Source organism: Brugia malayi, assembly GCF_000002995.4.
Source record: "Brugia malayi strain FR3 genome assembly, contig: Bm_v4_Chr1_scaffold_001, whole genome shotgun sequence".
Classification (NCBI taxonomy): Eukaryota; Metazoa; Nematoda; class Chromadorea; order Rhabditida; family Onchocercidae; genus Brugia; species Brugia malayi.
Window position 1 is genome coordinate 7,199,894 of NW_025062475.1, and position 18,135 is coordinate 7,218,028.

Here is an 18,135-nt window from a genome sequence, read left to right on the forward strand (position 1 = left end):
ATATTTGAGCATGATAAAAACAAACAGAGAATTCTGGATCTGGACAAAAAATGCAAACATCTCAATGTGACGTTTTTGCCTTCCGTTTATTGCAAACTTTTAATGTGTTCATGTATCCATCCAATATGAAGAGAAAAAGCTATTAATAGAGTTAAATACACCGGCAAAGGCACAGAAAACAAGCCTCGCCAACATCATACAACATCACCAATTATGTAACAGGTATGGATGTTACAGATAACTTGTAGTAATTACCAATGTGTAAAAATATCACATCACAAAATTTGTTTCTACAAAAGAAATAGCACTAAAAAACACATGTACAAAACTGTTGCAACATGAAAGAACAGTTAAAGATAAATATTACGAAGTTCTGCCCTGCTTCTATCAAAGCAGAAATAATCAATTTTTAAACTGGAAACTGACAAATTCAGTCATAACGCGAAAACGCCAACAGAATCTGACAAGATAAAGTAACAAATGAAACTATGTTGTACTGATGGCTTGCACCAGTCCCTGCTTTTCCAATATTCTAAGGCGCTTCTCAACTGCATTCTTATATTTCGAAAGAATTAGTTTATCTGCTTCACTCGACACTTGCTCTGATAGCGTATGCAGCATCATGTAGGCTGTTTGATACCTGAAAAACTACAACTTCAACACTGAGTTACTTGGATAAGAAAAGATGTGTCTACATGCACATGTCCCAAGAGCTCCAAAATATCATTGTTCTTCGCTGCTACCATTCCTCCTTTATCATTTAATTCCTAAATATAAATTTATAAATCACATATCCACTAAATCAACCAATAAGTCGCTGTCTTCCAGTGCCATATGCTTTCCACTATTCGACGACCAAAAATAGTGGAAACAATAAAAGTGCTAAGTAGCACTGAGGAATAGAAAAAAAGGCATTACGTACCGTTGCGAGCAAAGATGTGGATTACCAAAAAGTTCATCCAAAGCAGCACTTTGACAGAGCTGAATGGCATGTTTATACATAATTCGTTCAGCTGATATTATTGCCATGGCAGGATCTGGACCTGGCAACCCAAGAGATGCTAATTCCTGCGATCGTATCTGAAATATTACCACATCATCGCAGTGCTATTCACAAAATTCAACTTCGACTTCTTATCTCAAAAGTAAAAAAAGTGCTCAGGACTTCACTGAAAAGTCATCTTTTCTGACAATAAAATAATACAGTCGAAGCGAAGGCAAAAGTTTCAAACTTGAAATGAACAACCCCAATATCTAAGTCACAGGCTTCACGTCTTTAAAAAGCAAACGAAGAAACGCTCGAAAAAAATGGTTACCAAACATTGATGGTACTTATCATTAAGCTGGTTTAGTACATGCTGCACAGCTGGTGATGGGTGCAGAGTTTCTGACGCGACTTGTTTCTGAGCGAGAAGAAGAGCTGAAGAAAGCATATGAAGCGCTCGAACATACACAACTAATTGCTCCGCTCGGCGATACGCATCCGACCGCTCTTTTTTCTACAAAAAAATTTTATGAAACACAATAATCTAAACCCAGTCAAATCAAAAATTTTAAACAATATATCAGTAAAAAAAAAAAAAAAAAAAAAAAAAAAAAAAAAAAAAACATATAGTAAAAATACCAGTGAAATGGAATAAAATCTAAAAAATTCTGCAATATTAAAAAGGGATTTACTTTCCGTGGTGGCATTGAAAGGGATACAAGATTTCCCCTATCCTCAGCAACATTAATAAGTGTCTCAACTAATTCGAGCACAAATCGTAACTTTGCAAGCACTTGAATATGTTCTGCCTGGAAATTGGAAAATACTTGAGAAAAAAACATGGCAAAAACTAGAGACTTTACAAGTTTACAATTCAATAACAAAAAAAAAACGAACTCCCATAAGAGTTTCCTGCTCCAACGATGGTGGAATATCACTTAATGACGGAAGAGTATTTCGGTTCTTTGGTACTGACGCATTCGTATTTGATGCATCTTGGGCGGCCTGAATACCTGTACAAATTCCCTCATCTGCAGATTCGCTTTCCATGAGCTGTGACTGAGAACATAAATCTGTAACACAAAAACGAGAAAGTAAATATCAATCAATACTTATGAATACATAAATTACAACTATTAGAAAAGCTCCATGCGAATTACTAATTTGAGCAGCCAGAAAACTGAATGATTCTATAAGCAGACCACATTCTTATAAATGATCTAATAATTCTTATTGGTTGAAAGGTAGTTTAGAAAATGTAATGCATGCGGTTTAAATAGTTTGAAAAACTTGCTGGATGCAAATGGAAGATGGATCGGCTGACTTAATTCAACGTCCTCTTCCTCTTCACTCAGACTGCTGCTATAAAGAAATAATTCTTATTTTTTCATAATTAAAATACATGCCCTGACTTTGTACCTCATAAACTTTTGTCGCCAAATATAAGTGCAGTCAAAAACAAAGTTGCTAAGACGACTGACCGACAGCGAGTGATGATTTTTCAAGTATCTAAAGTGAAAAGAGCAACACTTGTTTGAAAAAATTTTTCAAATAACAACGTCACATTTCAAAATTAAATGTCTAATACTTTCAAATTCAAATAAAATTTAACCTTCAGTCCGTTAACATTTTACTGACTTCATAAACTACAAACCTCGTTGAAATTTCATTAGCAGCTCGCGCAGTAGCACGAACAGTAAGCGATGCACAAGATCGCGGTGGTGATACAGAAAGATATTTTAGATTATCCACTGGAGGTATAGGTGAGAGGTGTGGTGAACTCAGTTTTCCCACATCTTCTTCCATCAGAGATTGAATATTTCCAACTTCTGTCTTTTCCTTACTTGCTGCCGTTTCATTCCCAGTAAGAGCGCTAAAAACATTTACACCGTCTACTTCCGGAACTGCTTCCAAAATTTTTCGACTACAACCTCCACTAGCATTATTAGCAGTAACAGAAGGGATTAATTCTGGTGACGAACTACTAGCAGACGTTGTTGCAACTGCATCAATAGTATATCGTCGTGATCGATTTTGTAACGCTATATCGTACTGTGAAGTTCGTGAATCTTTCACAATAAACTGTGCTGAAATTTCAGTTATTAAAGCAATAGAAGTCTATGCAAATATAGCAAAGCAGATGTTTTACAGTGGAAGACTTGAACTTTACTGCAACATGATGAATATTTCAAAAAAGCAAACGAAGTTCATATATATTGAAGAAAACTCAAAATAGAGTCAAATTAATTTCGCGTAGCGAACTGACTGAGAAAAGAAATACAAAGCAATCTGATGTTAAAAATTAAAAAAGAAAGATTACTGTCCCAACAGAAGAAATACGAAAAACCCAAAAATTAATATGTCGATGGATTTAACTAGTTGAAGTTAATGCAGAAAAGTGTAACGCAAAACAGATTTCTATGACAGTATAAAAATTCCAACAAAAAGAAGTGAAATAAAAAGCGTAAAAACTTACTTGTAGGTAAGGTGATATATTCAACGGATGGAACTTTCGATTCAGTAGTGGTAGCAGCACTATCAATCACACTTCGTGCATTACACCGTTGAGTGCTTGCAACATGATTATGATGTGCAGAAGAGCCATTTCGTCTTTCTTCCATTTTTGCATAAGCTAGCCTCTGGCTTGGAACCGGTACTGCACGAGCATTAGATGCAGCATTAAAAATCTAAAATAAGAAAACGCGAAGAATACAAGGCAATTCGAGCATGTTTCCAGGACAAGCCAGATATTCGACGTTTTTTGTGATGTAGACGTATTACGTCATATTGAGTACGGTAATCTTACGTATCGAAGTATAAGAATAAAAAATATTTTTAAAGATAGTACACATAGAATACCTTAATTTGTTTGACAGGATTTCCCGAATGTGAATCAATATTTGAATTGGTTGTAGAGAATGGTCGCCGAGAAACAAGAGGCGAATGCGTTTTTGATCGACTGTTTGCGAGGGGAATTTGGGTGCCGTGAAATGATGGCAGGAATGTAAAGTCGTCAGAGTCAGACACAAAACCTGTCTGGACTGATGTCGGAAAGGTGTTATGTCTGAAAAGCGCAGGTATAGACATATTCTCAGGTAAAGCAATAACATAATTACCTAATCAAAATCTTAATATTAATGTTAATGGGAAAGTAACGTACCGTGAACCAATAGGATGAGGTGAACATAATTTTGGACTTGCAATATTACGGCTGACAACAGTTGACGTTATAGCAGGTACTGGTAGTCGATGAGATGGAGAAGACATCAGTTGTGGCAAGACAGGCATATCGTGGTGCTTTACGGACGTAGGACTTGTTATGATAAATGGATGCGAAAAGAAAGCCTCTGAAGTCAATATGATATAGTTTAAACTCTTATAAAACAAATTCATGGGATCAAAAAAATCTGTCCAAATCCATTTTACAAAAAATTCTGATGTTTTCTTCACAGACTTGCAGTATTCCATATCAATATTGTAAAGCACTGAGTGAAAAGTGGACTAAAGAAAGCGGGTACATTCACGATTTGAAAGGACGGAATGTTCTGGCGCTGACATTAAACTTTGAAAGTACAGTATATTAATGTCCGACATTACTTTGTTGAAGATTATCGAAATAAAAACTTAAATCAAGAAATCCATGAATACTTAATAATTAAATATTTCCTCGTAAACGCAATTTTTTTGAAAATATCATTTTTACAAAAATCCAAACTAAGAGAGAAAAACATCTTAAGATTAAATATATTTAGCGATTTTAAAAACCAGAAGTCCGATTTCTGTAGTTGATTCAGTATTTCTTGATTAAAATTACACTTTACACTAGCAATTGGTGTCCTTATGATTTCAAATGGCGGAAACATCCATTTTACATGTTACACGAACACAACACTAACTGAAACCATTCATTTAAATATTTAATACGAGGAAAACTGCCGGATGTTTTCTTCATTTTCTAACGAAAATGCTCCATCAATTTTCCCAAAGGGGCAAATAGTAATTTTTTTAGCTTTATTTGCAGAGATACCAGTTATTTTATTAGCAAATAAAGTAAACTATTACCGAAATCAATGCGATCTTTCGAATTTCTTTTCAGTAGCGCAAGCAATAAGTCTTTCAGTAAAGGACTGCAATATGTTGGAATGTTCGGCCGAAGCTCCTTATTCCGCTCATAAAATTGTTTCAAAGCCTGGGGTGTTTGTGCTTGAAACGGTGCTTTCCCCGTCAAGCATTGAAAAATAATTGTTCCTACCGACCACAAATCAGCTTTGGCGCAATACTGCAACGACATTATCACCTGAAATTAGAAGTTAGTAATCACCAAACAAAATACATGGACGAGATCTTAAATTTCACAAAAAATAGAAAAAATTTCAATTTCTAAACATATTCCTGGGTCACAAATAATTTAATGAAGGATTTCAGCTCAATCCTGCAAAATTCACATAAACAAATTTACTTCAGGAGCCATATACATCGGTGAACCGCATAAAGTGGCAGCCATATGACCATCACCTAGAAAACGTGCAAAACCAAAATCAGCAAGTTTCACAATTAAATCCGTAGCCGGAGGATTTGGTCGTTGTCCTGGATTGCATAGCAACAGATTTTGTGGCTTTAGATCCCTGAACATATGATTGACATTAGTCTCTCCAATCCTTTTCTTTACAAATAAACAAAAACCTAATCAGCTGGAATCACAAGAAATTCTACCTATGAACTACTTTCATAAGTATTGAATAGTTAAAATTTACAAAATGCAACTGCTCTCCATTCAAAGTTATTTTGATCAATGCAATCAGTAACTAATAATTTTCATAAATGACTGGAAAATGATTTCACTTTACGATGACTAAAGAACTTCAATTTCGGATTAGAAAATGAATTTGCATATCTGAGATATTACAATATTCGAATAAAGAATAAGCCTCGAACTTGACATTTTCTAGTGGTGTGTACTTTATACGTATATATATATATTATTTCGTACAAAAAAAAATGAGAGAAAATGACCTGTGCACGATCCCTTTTTTATTAATAGCTTCAATGGCCCGAGAAATGTGAACAAGAAAATGCTGGATGGTTATTTCAGGAAGTGTTACTTTATTCTGCAAATAATCACCCAAATCTCCAGCATTACAATATTCCATCACCAAGAAAACATTGGTCGGCGTCTCGACACATTTCAATAATGCTACCAAATTTTCATGTTGCAAATTAGATAACTCCTGAAATTACATACATTTACTTCGCAAGCATGGTTTTTTTTAACTGCAAATATTGGTCAAAAGTTTCGGTATTCTTACTTTAAGTATTTTTATTTCCTTGGTGAGCAAATTTTTCGATTTAGTTAAACTCTTCTTTGCAATGCTCTTAATAGCCACCGGAACATCCTTGCGCTGAAAAGCAACAATTATAAATTTGCATGATTTAAAACCAAAGATATTAAATGAGTGAAGACTTTAGCCACATATCAAAAAAATAACAAAGAAGTGAACATCGAGAAAAATAGCAACTAACATCTGCATATCGTCCTTTATAAACGATAGCGAATGCACCATGACCAATCAGATCTTTTTTTGTATATTCAAAGCCATCAAACTTTTCCATGACTTCTCCTTCAACTCATCATGATCTCTGCAAAATATCCCCCTCTTGAGTGAATCATTCAATAAACTAAGAATTTCGCGACAATTTATCCAGCCACATCGACATACACTTTTATGCGCAATAACTGAGAATTTCTAAAAACAATCCTTATTATCGCGACCATAATTATCGACACGGGCGAAAAGAATGATGAATTCCAGAAAATTAGGGATCAAGGAATGCCTAAATAATATCTATGAATTAATGTACAGTTCGAGGTATTCCGTCAATGCCAATTATTTTTATGACGAGAAATTCTTGGATTTTCAGACCATGAAACATAAAATTGTTTTCTTGGAACATCAAATGAGTACTCTAAAAATTATAGTGCTGCGGGAATAACTAAACGTTGTATGTTAAGTTAGCTGGTGATCTTTTCAGTGTCTCAAAGATGTTTCGAATAAGCAACGCAATATGGAAGATGAACCGAATTGGATAATCAACGTCTAAATCGGCAGCAATTATTTATTTGTGCCATATGCTTTCTTCAGTTTCATTTATCCTTTGTTTTCATTCTGAAAAATATTTTCGCTTATTGGTGAATTACGGATGCGAAAATAGCTGACTCTCAAGTTCATCAATTAAATTTTCAACACTTCATTGTTCTTCGTATCACTTCCCGAAGTCTACTTAGACCTAATATCAAACACAAAAATTAATTCTTTGCTATTTTCTGCTTTTTCTTATAGCTTAAAGTATTCCGAGTTTTAATAAAGTTCAAGAATGAGCTTTTAAAAAGCACTTACCGATGAAGTCAACAATATTATCGCTCATATGGTATTTTTTTTGTTTCCTCTCTAAATCGTAGGCAAACTGGAATCTTACTAACATCATTTTACACATTCTTTGATATCGATTAGACGATAATCCAATGCTTCGTAATCTCCAACCTAATAAAAACATAAAATTTAGTGACCATATCTAGCGATGACAGGAGCACTATTACCACCGTAGAGTGACGCGGAAAGCTTATCGAAAAAATAAACTTTGTTGCAATTTTCTGCATGTCGCAAAATAACTACCAAAATAGGTAGATCGGCCACTAATAATATTTAAGTTAGAAAGTGCTAAAGTGTGTCGAAGCAAGCGAATTCACTGAAATATTTGGAGAAGTCAATATTACAAAGCACACTTTAAACAAATATACTGACTTCGTAAGCTGCTTCATGAAAAACCTGTGCGAACAGTTCTCCGTCCATATTATGAGAAGTCTACAAAACTATTTTTCAGCTACAAATTTGGAAGAATCCCAAAACCATCCTGTTCAAGCTATATGGAGTTTTTAGTAGTGACTATTCTCAGAAGATGATTAAAATAGTGGTACTATTCTAATCTTAAAAACAGCAAAAGAGTGCAGTGGCAAAGAATAAAGAATTACTTTCATGATGAATAACTCATTCAAACTGCAATAAGATGTTCAGTTAACTAAAAATCTATCTGAAATAAACTGAACAATTAACTGAGATCACTGAAACAAATAGAACAGAGAAACGCAAGGATAAGAAAATGGGGCAATATGAATGAATACTATTCTTTCTTGAGAGTGAACAAATAAGGATGAGGAAAATGCTGCTGAGTCCCCAATTTCAGCAATTTAATCAATACGCTCGTGGGACTATTCTACAACTTTACATGTAGTAGTCTCTCTCATGGTCTGCTCCTACTAGACCACGTTTCAAATTATCCTCCGATTTCAATCATCCAGTACTAAACAAACCAAGATGAGTGGAAAAGCAAATGTCTAAATTTTCCTAAAGAGGATTAGAGATTTACGAATAGGAATTGAGTGAAATGTTATCAATGATTGGATATTAATGAATCAATAGGACGGAACAAGCACAGACTATGCAAGTTGTCGGAAGTTCAAAAGAAGTGTAAAACAAAACTTTCAAACATTTATTGTCAAAAACGTTAGATGGAATGATAATAGGAAGAGAAATAAGATGAGTGGAAATGCAGGAGATAGAGCTTCTGCCTTGGCTATATCTTCTGAATGATCTAGTACTTACTCCACAAACAAAGAATGAAGAGATGATGAATAATTCATAGAAGAGATTGGAAGAATTTGATTTTAAAGTACGAAGAGAGGTTGGAAAGAGTGATGAGGAGACCTCATTTGAATTAGTGGACAGAGGCATGACAAAAGTACAACTGATTATAAAGAATGGAACGGGAAGTGAAAGTGTGTGGTATCGAAGGGAAGAGAGAGAAAGATGAAGATAGGGAAAGAGAGAGATAGATCCACCTCAGCTCACCTTCTGTCACTCCTCTATTGGATTATCAACTAAGCAATCTTGGTTTGAGGCATTACCTCCGAGACATCTAACAACAGACTTGTATTCTAAGTAATTGCAGTAGTGATGTGGAGGAGAGGATCCACTTTAAAACGATCACTACAACGCAACAGCAATAGAAGCTGCAGTAGCACTCCCATCCATTCATTCAATTTCTACTGTAACGGACCATTGATGAATGCGTGTGTGTGTTCGGTGTTGAGTGACAGTTGATTCACCATCATTGCGTATTAAAGTGGAATTATTACTAGAATTCCAAAAATGGAATCCAAAAGTACTTTGTTACCTCGAAACTTTCAGTTATTAATGACTAAAAGTGTCAAAAAGTAGCTATTAATTCCATTTATTTAAAGCAGCAATCCATTTCAGATGGTTTGCTGTCTGATTGAAAAAACAAATCAAAATCCCTCTCCCCGCTCAAAAAAAAAAAAGAAGCCATAAAACACTTAAAATCGGGGCTAGTGAGTATGTTAACATACCACAAAAAGAAAACTATGCAGAATGTTATCAAAATGTTTACCTCAACACTTTTTTTACTTAGGACATGCCAGAAGCAAAGTGTGGAAAAGGTAAAACTTGAAGAAGGAATACATGGTGATGAAACAATTATATGAAAAACACATGAGACCGACAAATCAACCTAAATCAACAGCCATGCAATGCTTTAAAAAATTAACCAACACCCTAGAAATATAGAGAACTAACTGCTCCAAACGGCTGAACAATTTTTTGAATCAGACAAACACAACCACTAGATTTACAAATGTGGATATCGTTATAAACAGCGTGCTTAGCAAGATAAGCACCAAACTTCAGTTCTTAAAAGTGTATTTCCAAAGACCCATGCCAGCAACTGATGAAAACTGAGAGCTCATACATCTGAATTATGTAGAAAGTTCAAATGTACCTCACTTCCTCAAACGATAGTGATATCCACCTTGCTTATTCTAATCTCACAAAATCCTGACAAAGCACTTCCGTAATCTTCCTCTCCTGTAACTCATATAATCAATATTCTAACATTAATAAGAAATCAATTCAACAATTATATAAGACACCGGTGAAAATATTACTCTTATTTCATACCATCAAGATTAGCAATGAAAAACTTTATTTGCATGAAAAATTTGACTTTATTGTTTTAAACGTTTATGCACAATTACAGGATGAAAAATTTTTAAAGAAACAGCTGAATATTCAGATTCCTCCGGTTAGAACCTTGCGAATGACGTCACTGATTGGATCTCATATGAATGACTATCAGTCAATATAAATGATAAAGCAACGGAATCTTGGTAACAACGTGCACAAGTTACAATAAAATATGTTAACAATTCGGACATCCAATGGATTATAAACCTCCTCAATCGACATATAAATTTTAAGCACGCTTTAAATGGAACTGACCATCACATATAGTAACACCTCCAAAACAGAAGTAATCATATCTAAAAATGCAAATCAGAATTGGATATATTTTTGTGAAAGGAAGAAAAGGGATGAGAAATAGATGGAAAAAATCAATTAGTTGTCTGAACATAATTTCCAGGAAACAGTCCGGTACATCCATTAAGTACACCCTCGTACCAACCATCTTCATTTTTCCGCAAAACGTAAACAATGCAGTTTTCTCTAAGAGTTAATTCGTCCGGTTTTTCTGCTTCATAATCATATAACGCAACTGCTGAAAATTAGTTTCGTTATACTGATAAATATTTAATTCGAGCTTTTTGCCTTATTAAAATTTGTCTGTATTAATATTATATTAAAATAATTGTTTCACTTTAAAGGAGAAAAATGAATAGTTGTCCCTTCAACATTTCAACCGATCAAATCAAGGTTTCTTTAATCATAGTTGTGAATTGATAAAACTGCACACCCTTTTCGATATAAGCTTTTGGAATCCAATCATATGAACGATCAAATGGAGATCCTAAAAGAAATGGTGAGCGGTGGTCGTTAGTTGATATAGAATGGTTTTTCGATGATACTGGCTCATAAATTGGTGTCATTGTAGTTGGCATAGGAGGAGGTGGAAGTGGTTCATCATCCATCATCACGGAACTGGGTGGTGGTGGAAGTCCATCTGTAATAAAAATATAGAAGGTAATGAAGTATATGAAGTACAATCAAATGGCAAAAACTATTAAACATTCACTTTTCAAGCACATCAGGATCAAAAACTACCTAAGCTATTCGTTGATAACCTATACTGGGCTACCGACGCTAACTGAGGAGGGGGAAGAGGCATGGATTGTTGCGAATCTCTTTTCCTGCTTACAGCATCATAATTCCGGGCATTTAGAGTGCTGTTACAACTCTGGTTCTGGCTTCCGTGTGTAAGAGTTGAAAATCTTTGAGGATCGACGACTGGAGTACTAGCCATTTGTGGCGTACGATAGTGATCTCCACGAGTTGTCGATGAGCGGGAAAGCTAAAATGAGTGCTGGTTAGCCAGCTCTACATTGAGTTAATCTTTATTAATTACATTACACCCCACTAAATTTCATATACTGAAACATATGGAAAAACCTTCCTGCAGACTAATTTGATATTGAACATGAAGCAGCAAAGCTTCATTTCGAGGCATTACTAGCGCAGAACTTCATTCACGAGTGCTGTCACCTACAGACTTCAAAAATAAAAGATCGCCCAGGTGCCTCTTTACAAGACGGCGTCTGTCAGAATAGCTATAAGATAAATTTGCTAACCACTTCAGCAGTAAGAACATCATATACAGTTCCGATATTCTGAAAAAGTGGAAAAAATACCGTTGCAGTAATATTTGCTTTAGGCAGCAGCTGTTCAAAATTAGGGAAAACTGGATAATGTGCACTAGTGTTTCCATGCGATAGAGTCGAGGCTGCACGTGTTACTAACCGATTCGCTAGCTCAGGAGTTTTGACACCATGTCCCAAATCATCCAGTACCGAATAATCAATTGGAGTACGCTGGTAACGTTGAAGAGGCTCCTTAAACAAGTGAAAAAAAAAAAAGTTTTATCTCAGTAAACACTGAAAAAAGGGAAAATCAATAATTCACGAGATGAGGCTTAAATAACTAAATACCTGAACTCCAACTGCAATAACTTTATGTTGCCTCTGGAAACATTTGTTTATTGTTAATACTCCGATTTCACGTCTCGCCACTTTTTCCTTATGAATTGCAATGATTTCTCCTACACTATGAATCTAAAATGTTAGATATCGAGTTTAAAAATACTCTATATGACAATAAACGACTTCTTCAGAATTCCGGCAGCTTTTTACACCAGAAAGTTGAAATTATTTTCCAGGAAAAAAAATAACCTTTGTCTTTTATATTTGAATTGTTACTTTCCAATTAGCAATTACTATTTAACTCAAGTCCAGATAAGAGAAATAGAGTTTACCTTACATCAAATATTCGAATAACAATGAATTTTATGGACATTTAAAATTATGAAGAAAGAAAAACATACCTGCGATGCCATGTTATTGACTTTATCATTCTGCAAATCGAGTGCATGTAGCAGAGCATAAGCTAAAGTATTCACTTGATATGCTACACTAGCAAGACTTTGAACTACATATCGTCTCGTTTCGTCAAACGCCACTTTTTTATCTTGTGCCTGAAAAAAACATATCACGACCCTTCTAATTCCTTTCAAGCTTGCTTATTACTTGACCACTGAAATGTAAAAAATCAACTAGTTTTTGAAAGATCCTGTCCAAAACAACAACGATATAATCCGCTATTTATTACTGCAGAAAAGCCACTGCAAGTCACTCTCACCACTCTTTAACGTATGCTTCAAATTATGTGAACACTTTAATGGATTTTCGACGATCTAATTGTTAAATATTTTGTTCTGAAACAATTAAACTTGTCCGACAAGAAGTCAAAATGAAGGATATTAAATGTATTATTACATATAAAAGTAAGCGTACCTGAGCATAATTCGCTTCACAGTAAGCAGCGACCCGTTCTAAATTTGAACAACTACTTTCCAGATTCGCTCTAGCATCAGGAATCTCGTTCTCAATTAGGCTGCGCAGAGTAACAACACTTTCAGGTCCGTCCATCATTGCTGTAAATACGAATGACAATTACGATGTACTACTGAAACTATTGAACTAGCATGTAGCACTAGAACCACATCATCTGTCTCGCCACAACGATAACTACCCAGCGATTGTTCTGTCCATTCCTTGTTATCGGGAAGACGACGGCCATCAGCAGTACATCACATCTGCAAAGGACAACGAGCTAGCCCCGTTCCATCAGTTCACACAATTCCTCTAGTTAAAATCAAACTTATTTTTCTTTCTTCCTCTCCTTCTCTCTTTTTGAGAATAAAGAACACTTCACTCCCTTTCACAATACCCAATCTCTCATTCTTCTCCCTCTATCCCCGACAGTCATCTCTCATGGATTTATTTTCAGTCTCATCGCATAACGTACCACTCTCTTTATATACTTTCCCCACTCCCGACCGGAAAGTATTTCTCAAATGTCAACGTCTCCACCACCTACGAATCTATGCTACTTTTATTCCAGCTTGTTTTCTTGGAAGGTCACAGACCTTGTGACTAGACCTAACAACGAACTCATTTGCTGTCCCGCCCTCCTTCTTGTTTTTTTCTGTCTCCCTCTTCATGGGACTGGAATGATGGAGTTGGTACGTAACTTTCACTTCTATCAGTGTATTCTTCTTCCACGGCCTGCAAATATTTCTTGGCTCCATCGAAGTGCAGCGAGCAATCAGCCTGATTAATTAGCGAGACGAGAATGATAAGCATTGAGAAAGTGTGCAGAATCCATCCTTATATGTACTACAGATGCCCATAACACATGATTGTAGGAGAAATTAGCCATGCTGAAAACAGTTGTGACTGAATATGAATAACCTTCCAGCAAACGTCTCCTCGATTTAACTGCTCATACTGATAGAACAAAAAACTTCACACATAACGCAGCGATGAAAATATGTCGAATAAATCTTCCGTATTACGTTGCTACCGAAGAAATAGCACGACAACAAGATTTATCGCTAACATCTTGTTAAGAACTGATGGCGAAATTTACATAAATTGGCTAAATTTCGGACCACTCCTTCACCAACTACTTCTCACCAACTAAACGATAACTCATCTAATTTCTTCCTTACTTATAACTCATGAAGTTCAATTCATCAATATTTCTTATGCTTCATTCTTTGTCCTCTTTCTCTCCCGCCTACAAGCTGCATTTCAGATTATTCGGAAAAAACATCCAGCCGCGATATATTCCTTTCGTGGAATTCGCTTGAGATGTGAATCTGCCATTCCATTCTCCAGTTGTTCTTTTTTTATTCTCTTTCGACTTTTTCATTTTCTTATAACTGTTGTACTTACTTCGAGTATCGATTGATTAAATTCGTAAATTTTCGTTCATACCGGGAAAAATCCGTTATTTCCACGTCTTAGATAATTCCACATTTTATTTTTCGAGTGACAGTTATTTGTCGCAAAAGGAGGCTCATTCCTCTTACAACTAATAAAATATATAGGGAGCGGAAACATATGAAAGAAATTCCACAGATTTCCAAACAACCGACGTTTTACGGAAGAATTGAATTTCTTGTTGAATGTTTATTTTTAAAATCTTTTGGACTGCTTACAAAATATCAGGTATTAAAAATGTCATCCCTCACATTTTATAACTTTCAGAGAGAAAGAAGTGACATGAAGAAAAATGCTTGACGATAAAATATAAATTTATATATTCCACATAATTCACGGTAATGCAACGGAAAAACATTTTTGCATACAAAAATGATCTATGTACTAGTCGCATCCATAATGTAAGCCTAATAGGTAGCTAGCATAGTTTCTGGAGCAGTAGCCTGGTCATTAGAGTTATAACAGTGATTGGGTTCAATCAGTATAGCGTGACTGGGAGATTGAAGTTCATCGTCCAGTTTTACGCCGAACATATGTAATGATATGTTAGGAATGTGAAGATTGAGAAAGGATGACACACCAAGACGGACATTGACATTGATTTCAGTACGGTGCATAAGTTCTATAAATTTTTTTCATTTCGGAAAAATTATCCTTTTCTTGCTCATGTCGATCTTTCACGTTACTCAATACTGCAATATTGTGGAGCTATCAAAAAGTAAATGCATTTAGGAGAAAGCAAATTTAGTGAAAAATGAATATGAATATAATGAAGCGAAAAACTGAAATTTACTTTAGAAAACTGATTTTTATTTGTAAGCCGAACTAGAACTAAGCAATCCATGAAACTTGGAAACTGTCTTCTATTAGTAAACATGAATTAGAGACAAGTTATCTGAAAATATGCTAATCTCGATCTGAGCGATATCTATGATAAACATTTGCAAGACACGTGACATCAGCTGTTGAGTTTAGAAGAGACTAGTTGTATTTATCGCTATCAATGACAAAAAGCTTGAAATTTACAATAATTTGCAACGTTAGCAAACAATTTATTACATTTTGCATGAATTATTTAGATTATTCTTTCAACGTTATATTTCTTGAAAGTAAATTCTTGTAAAAATATAAATCGAGCTATTTGTTGAAATCCTTTCAGAATACTTTGTAGGTATCATTCCATTCACTCTCGCTCCAATAGCCAGCTTCTTTGACATTTTTATGAGACTGGTACCACGTGAAATTTGCTGTTGGATGAGGTACTCGCCAATTACCGTAATCCGCCTGAAGTTGATAGAATCTTTCATAGGTTTATCTATTTTCGATTATATTTTTCATGCTACGGTTCATGGGTTAAAAAACCATGAAAATTCAAAAAATGAGAATAAGAAACTAAGCTTCAAAATAGATTCAAAATCAACTGCAATAAAAAGTGAATTTAGTTGATTTTTCAAAACGAACAGATGATGATTCCTGGATTTTCTATCTGCTCTCTCCCTAGTTCATGTAACAAAAAAAATTTTTTTTTTTTTCACTTTGCATGTAATAAAAAATTTGCAAATATACCTTTAGTATTTTCTCAACATTGCAGGGCACATGAAATAACCTTCCCAGTAGATCTCCTGTGCAAATCTGCGAAATGGGTGGATAAATCCAGCGGAATTTCTTCCTTTTGCTAACTATCATTCCACCCACCCAAGCAGAATCCTTGCTTTCGTACAGAAAAAATAAATCTATTTTGATGCTTCCCGAATAAACGCTCAGTTCTAATGAATCGCTGACCTAAATATATGATTACAATTAAATAAAATAGTTAATCAGTAAGTAATTGATGAATAAATAATAGTCGTTATTCTTTCAATCATAATAAATACAATTTTGTTTAATTATGCAAGGCAAATCAAACTTTTCCGAGGATCCAAAAAAGCTTAAAATCACTCGACTTCTCCATATTTTTCAACATCTTTAGATCAAGGGAAGTAATTTTCATCGCCATATCAACATCCGTCGTATCTTTGATAAACGAACATTCTCTGTACCAACCTGAATAAATTGTTTTGTACTAAACTACATAAATTCTAAATTTTTTGGTTCATTTTCATTAACATTATCATCTTTAGAATAAGTAAGCTAACATAGAAAGTATGTCAAGATAACACTGGAAGCATAATTATTCTTCTAAGCTTATCACTTGCTGGAAGTTTTTATATGATGTTTGATGACAATGGAAGATAGAATGAATTGAAAAATAAATTTTCAATTCAATTTTGGAAAAAAACCTTATTTTGTGATTTCATAATAATTGAATTTAAACGTGGCAACGCATCTGTCACTGGAATCAAAATAAAAAAATGAAATTTAATCTACACTCAAAAACATTTAGAAACGAATTTTTAAAAAACCAAGAAGAGTGCCGCCGAAAAGAAATGGTGTCGATGCGTAGGATTCGAGAAAATCCCGAAATTCAGCCATATTGTTGACATAACCATCAGGAATGACTGATTTATTCCAGTTATTCGAAATATTCAACCTAATGCAATCAAGGAATCTTCCATTGTCCCACTTTCGAAGGAATTCTCCTTTGTTCGCTGGTATCCATGTTTCTCGCTCGAACACATATTTCTTAATTGCGTATAAGCTGAAAATAACTTGTCCAGTTCGTGTTCTTTTAAAATTACAAAGATTATTTACTTTAACCATTCTCTCAGTGTTCATAGAAATCATGAAAACCTAGTGTATCTAAATGATCTATATAAATTCTTATATCTTCAAGAACTATAACAATGTCCTTCTCTTTTTTACTAATTTTTTCACATATCAATAATCAGTTTTTAAGTATTTAGTAATATTTCTACCTGTATTTTATACACTAAAAATTTATTTGAAACGACAAACGACAGCTTTCAATTCCTTCAAAAAATATGAAGCAAATTGTTAAAACTGTACCCATAAGCAGCTCGGAGATCTTCATTTCGCTGAAATTTTACATAATCTTCATTTGACGAATTTACCATTCGATAAACAATGATGTTTCCGATTGCTACCGAAATTTCTGAATTATCGTAGGTACCGAAAACATATTTGTTGGGAATGATATCACGAAGCCAAAATAGGTGGTCGAATTGTTTGAGATATTGCAATTCCTGTTTTTCCTGAAGAAAACAAGTTTAAATGCTTCTAGCTGACAGTTTGCCTGTCTTACATGACACTCTATCAAACGGAAAATTTTTAGCCATAAATGGATATTATTTCTGTCTACGAAAAAGAAACGGAACGTCTGAAATGCGATAGTTCTTACCAGGTGGAAGTTATCATCACTGATATGAGAATGATAATCAGTTGCAGCAGTGTATTTGGTTAAGTTTTTTATACTGATCCTAATATATTCAAAGTAATAAATTACGCCTGCCAAGACAATTATTGCAACAAAAAATCGTAAACAAAGATGTTTGATCATCAGTAACACCATTGTTCGTCATAATGTGTGCAATAAGATTACTGAAAACAATTAATACCGAGAGGAATTATGTATAACTTATGAAAAATTTATGAAATTTTAAACGCGACTAGTAGATGTAATGGAAGTTTAAACGCAATGTTCTTTATTAATTTACGTTTTACCAAAAAAAAAAATCTTTGATTTATCAAATGTTAACGTAAGTGATTTCTTTCCTTCGCGAAAAATTAGTTAATTTGTAACTTTTGACAGCATTTCCTGATTATTTACTAAATAATCTTCTAATTAAACTCTCATATTAAATAAAACAAGCATATTTGGCTCACA

General features: G+C 34.4%; 4 protein-coding genes across 6 annotated transcripts; all 4 read right to left on the reverse strand.

Moving 5' to 3' along the window:
* Positions 1 to 486: 486 nt before the first annotated feature.
* Bma-unc-51 (Uncharacterized protein) lies at positions 487 to 6,595 on the reverse strand (the record flags this gene model as incomplete). 2 transcript variants are annotated; one of them, XM_043076898.1, is made up of 15 exons in its annotated part: positions 487 to 640; positions 923 to 1,080; positions 1,317 to 1,499; positions 1,678 to 1,794; positions 1,883 to 2,058; positions 2,280 to 2,347; positions 2,640 to 3,072; positions 3,462 to 3,672; positions 3,845 to 4,049; positions 4,146 to 4,332; positions 5,048 to 5,282; positions 5,445 to 5,610; positions 5,999 to 6,213; positions 6,292 to 6,384; positions 6,506 to 6,595. In XM_043076898.1, 15 exons carry the CDS (start codon positions 6,593 to 6,595, stop codon positions 487 to 489), a joined length of 2,691 nt encoding a protein of 896 aa, XP_042932832.1. The 2 variants fall into 2 exon arrangements, with proteins under 2 accessions (XP_042932832.1, XP_042932833.1); XM_043076899.1 differs by lacking the exons at positions 2,280 to 2,347; positions 2,640 to 3,072; positions 3,462 to 3,672; ... (5 more) ...; positions 6,292 to 6,384; positions 6,506 to 6,595 and having other exon boundaries at positions 1,883 to 2,035.
* Positions 6,596 to 7,144: 549 nt separating this feature from the next.
* On the reverse strand, positions 7,145 to 7,477 carry Bm14253 (Uncharacterized protein; the record flags this gene model as incomplete). The annotated part of the gene is made up of 2 exons (XM_043076900.1): positions 7,145 to 7,149; positions 7,381 to 7,477. The coding sequence occupies 2 exons, from the start codon at positions 7,475 to 7,477 to the stop codon at positions 7,145 to 7,147; spliced, it is 102 nt and encodes a 33-aa protein (XP_042932834.1).
* Positions 7,478 to 10,448: 2,971 nt separating this feature from the next.
* Bma-abi-1 (Uncharacterized protein) lies at positions 10,449 to 12,995 on the reverse strand (the record flags this gene model as incomplete). 2 transcript variants are annotated; one of them, XM_043076901.1, is made up of 7 exons in its annotated part: positions 10,449 to 10,612; positions 10,808 to 11,014; positions 11,116 to 11,362; positions 11,700 to 11,900; positions 11,997 to 12,119; positions 12,389 to 12,538; positions 12,858 to 12,995. In XM_043076901.1, the coding sequence occupies 7 exons, from the start codon at positions 12,993 to 12,995 to the stop codon at positions 10,449 to 10,451; spliced, it is 1,230 nt and encodes a 409-aa protein (XP_042932835.1). The 2 variants fall into 2 exon arrangements, with proteins under 2 accessions (XP_042932835.1, XP_042932836.1); XM_043076902.1 differs by having other exon boundaries at positions 12,858 to 12,992.
* Positions 12,996 to 15,506: 2,511 nt separating this feature from the next.
* Positions 15,507 to 17,820, reverse strand: Bm5648 (Uncharacterized protein; the record flags this gene model as incomplete). The annotated part of the gene is made up of 6 exons (XM_001900359.2): positions 15,507 to 15,635; positions 15,918 to 16,133; positions 16,258 to 16,394; positions 16,754 to 16,989; positions 17,298 to 17,503; positions 17,650 to 17,820. The coding sequence occupies 6 exons, from the start codon at positions 17,818 to 17,820 to the stop codon at positions 15,507 to 15,509; spliced, it is 1,095 nt and encodes a 364-aa protein (XP_001900394.2).
* Positions 17,821 to 18,135: the final 315 nt, after the last annotated feature.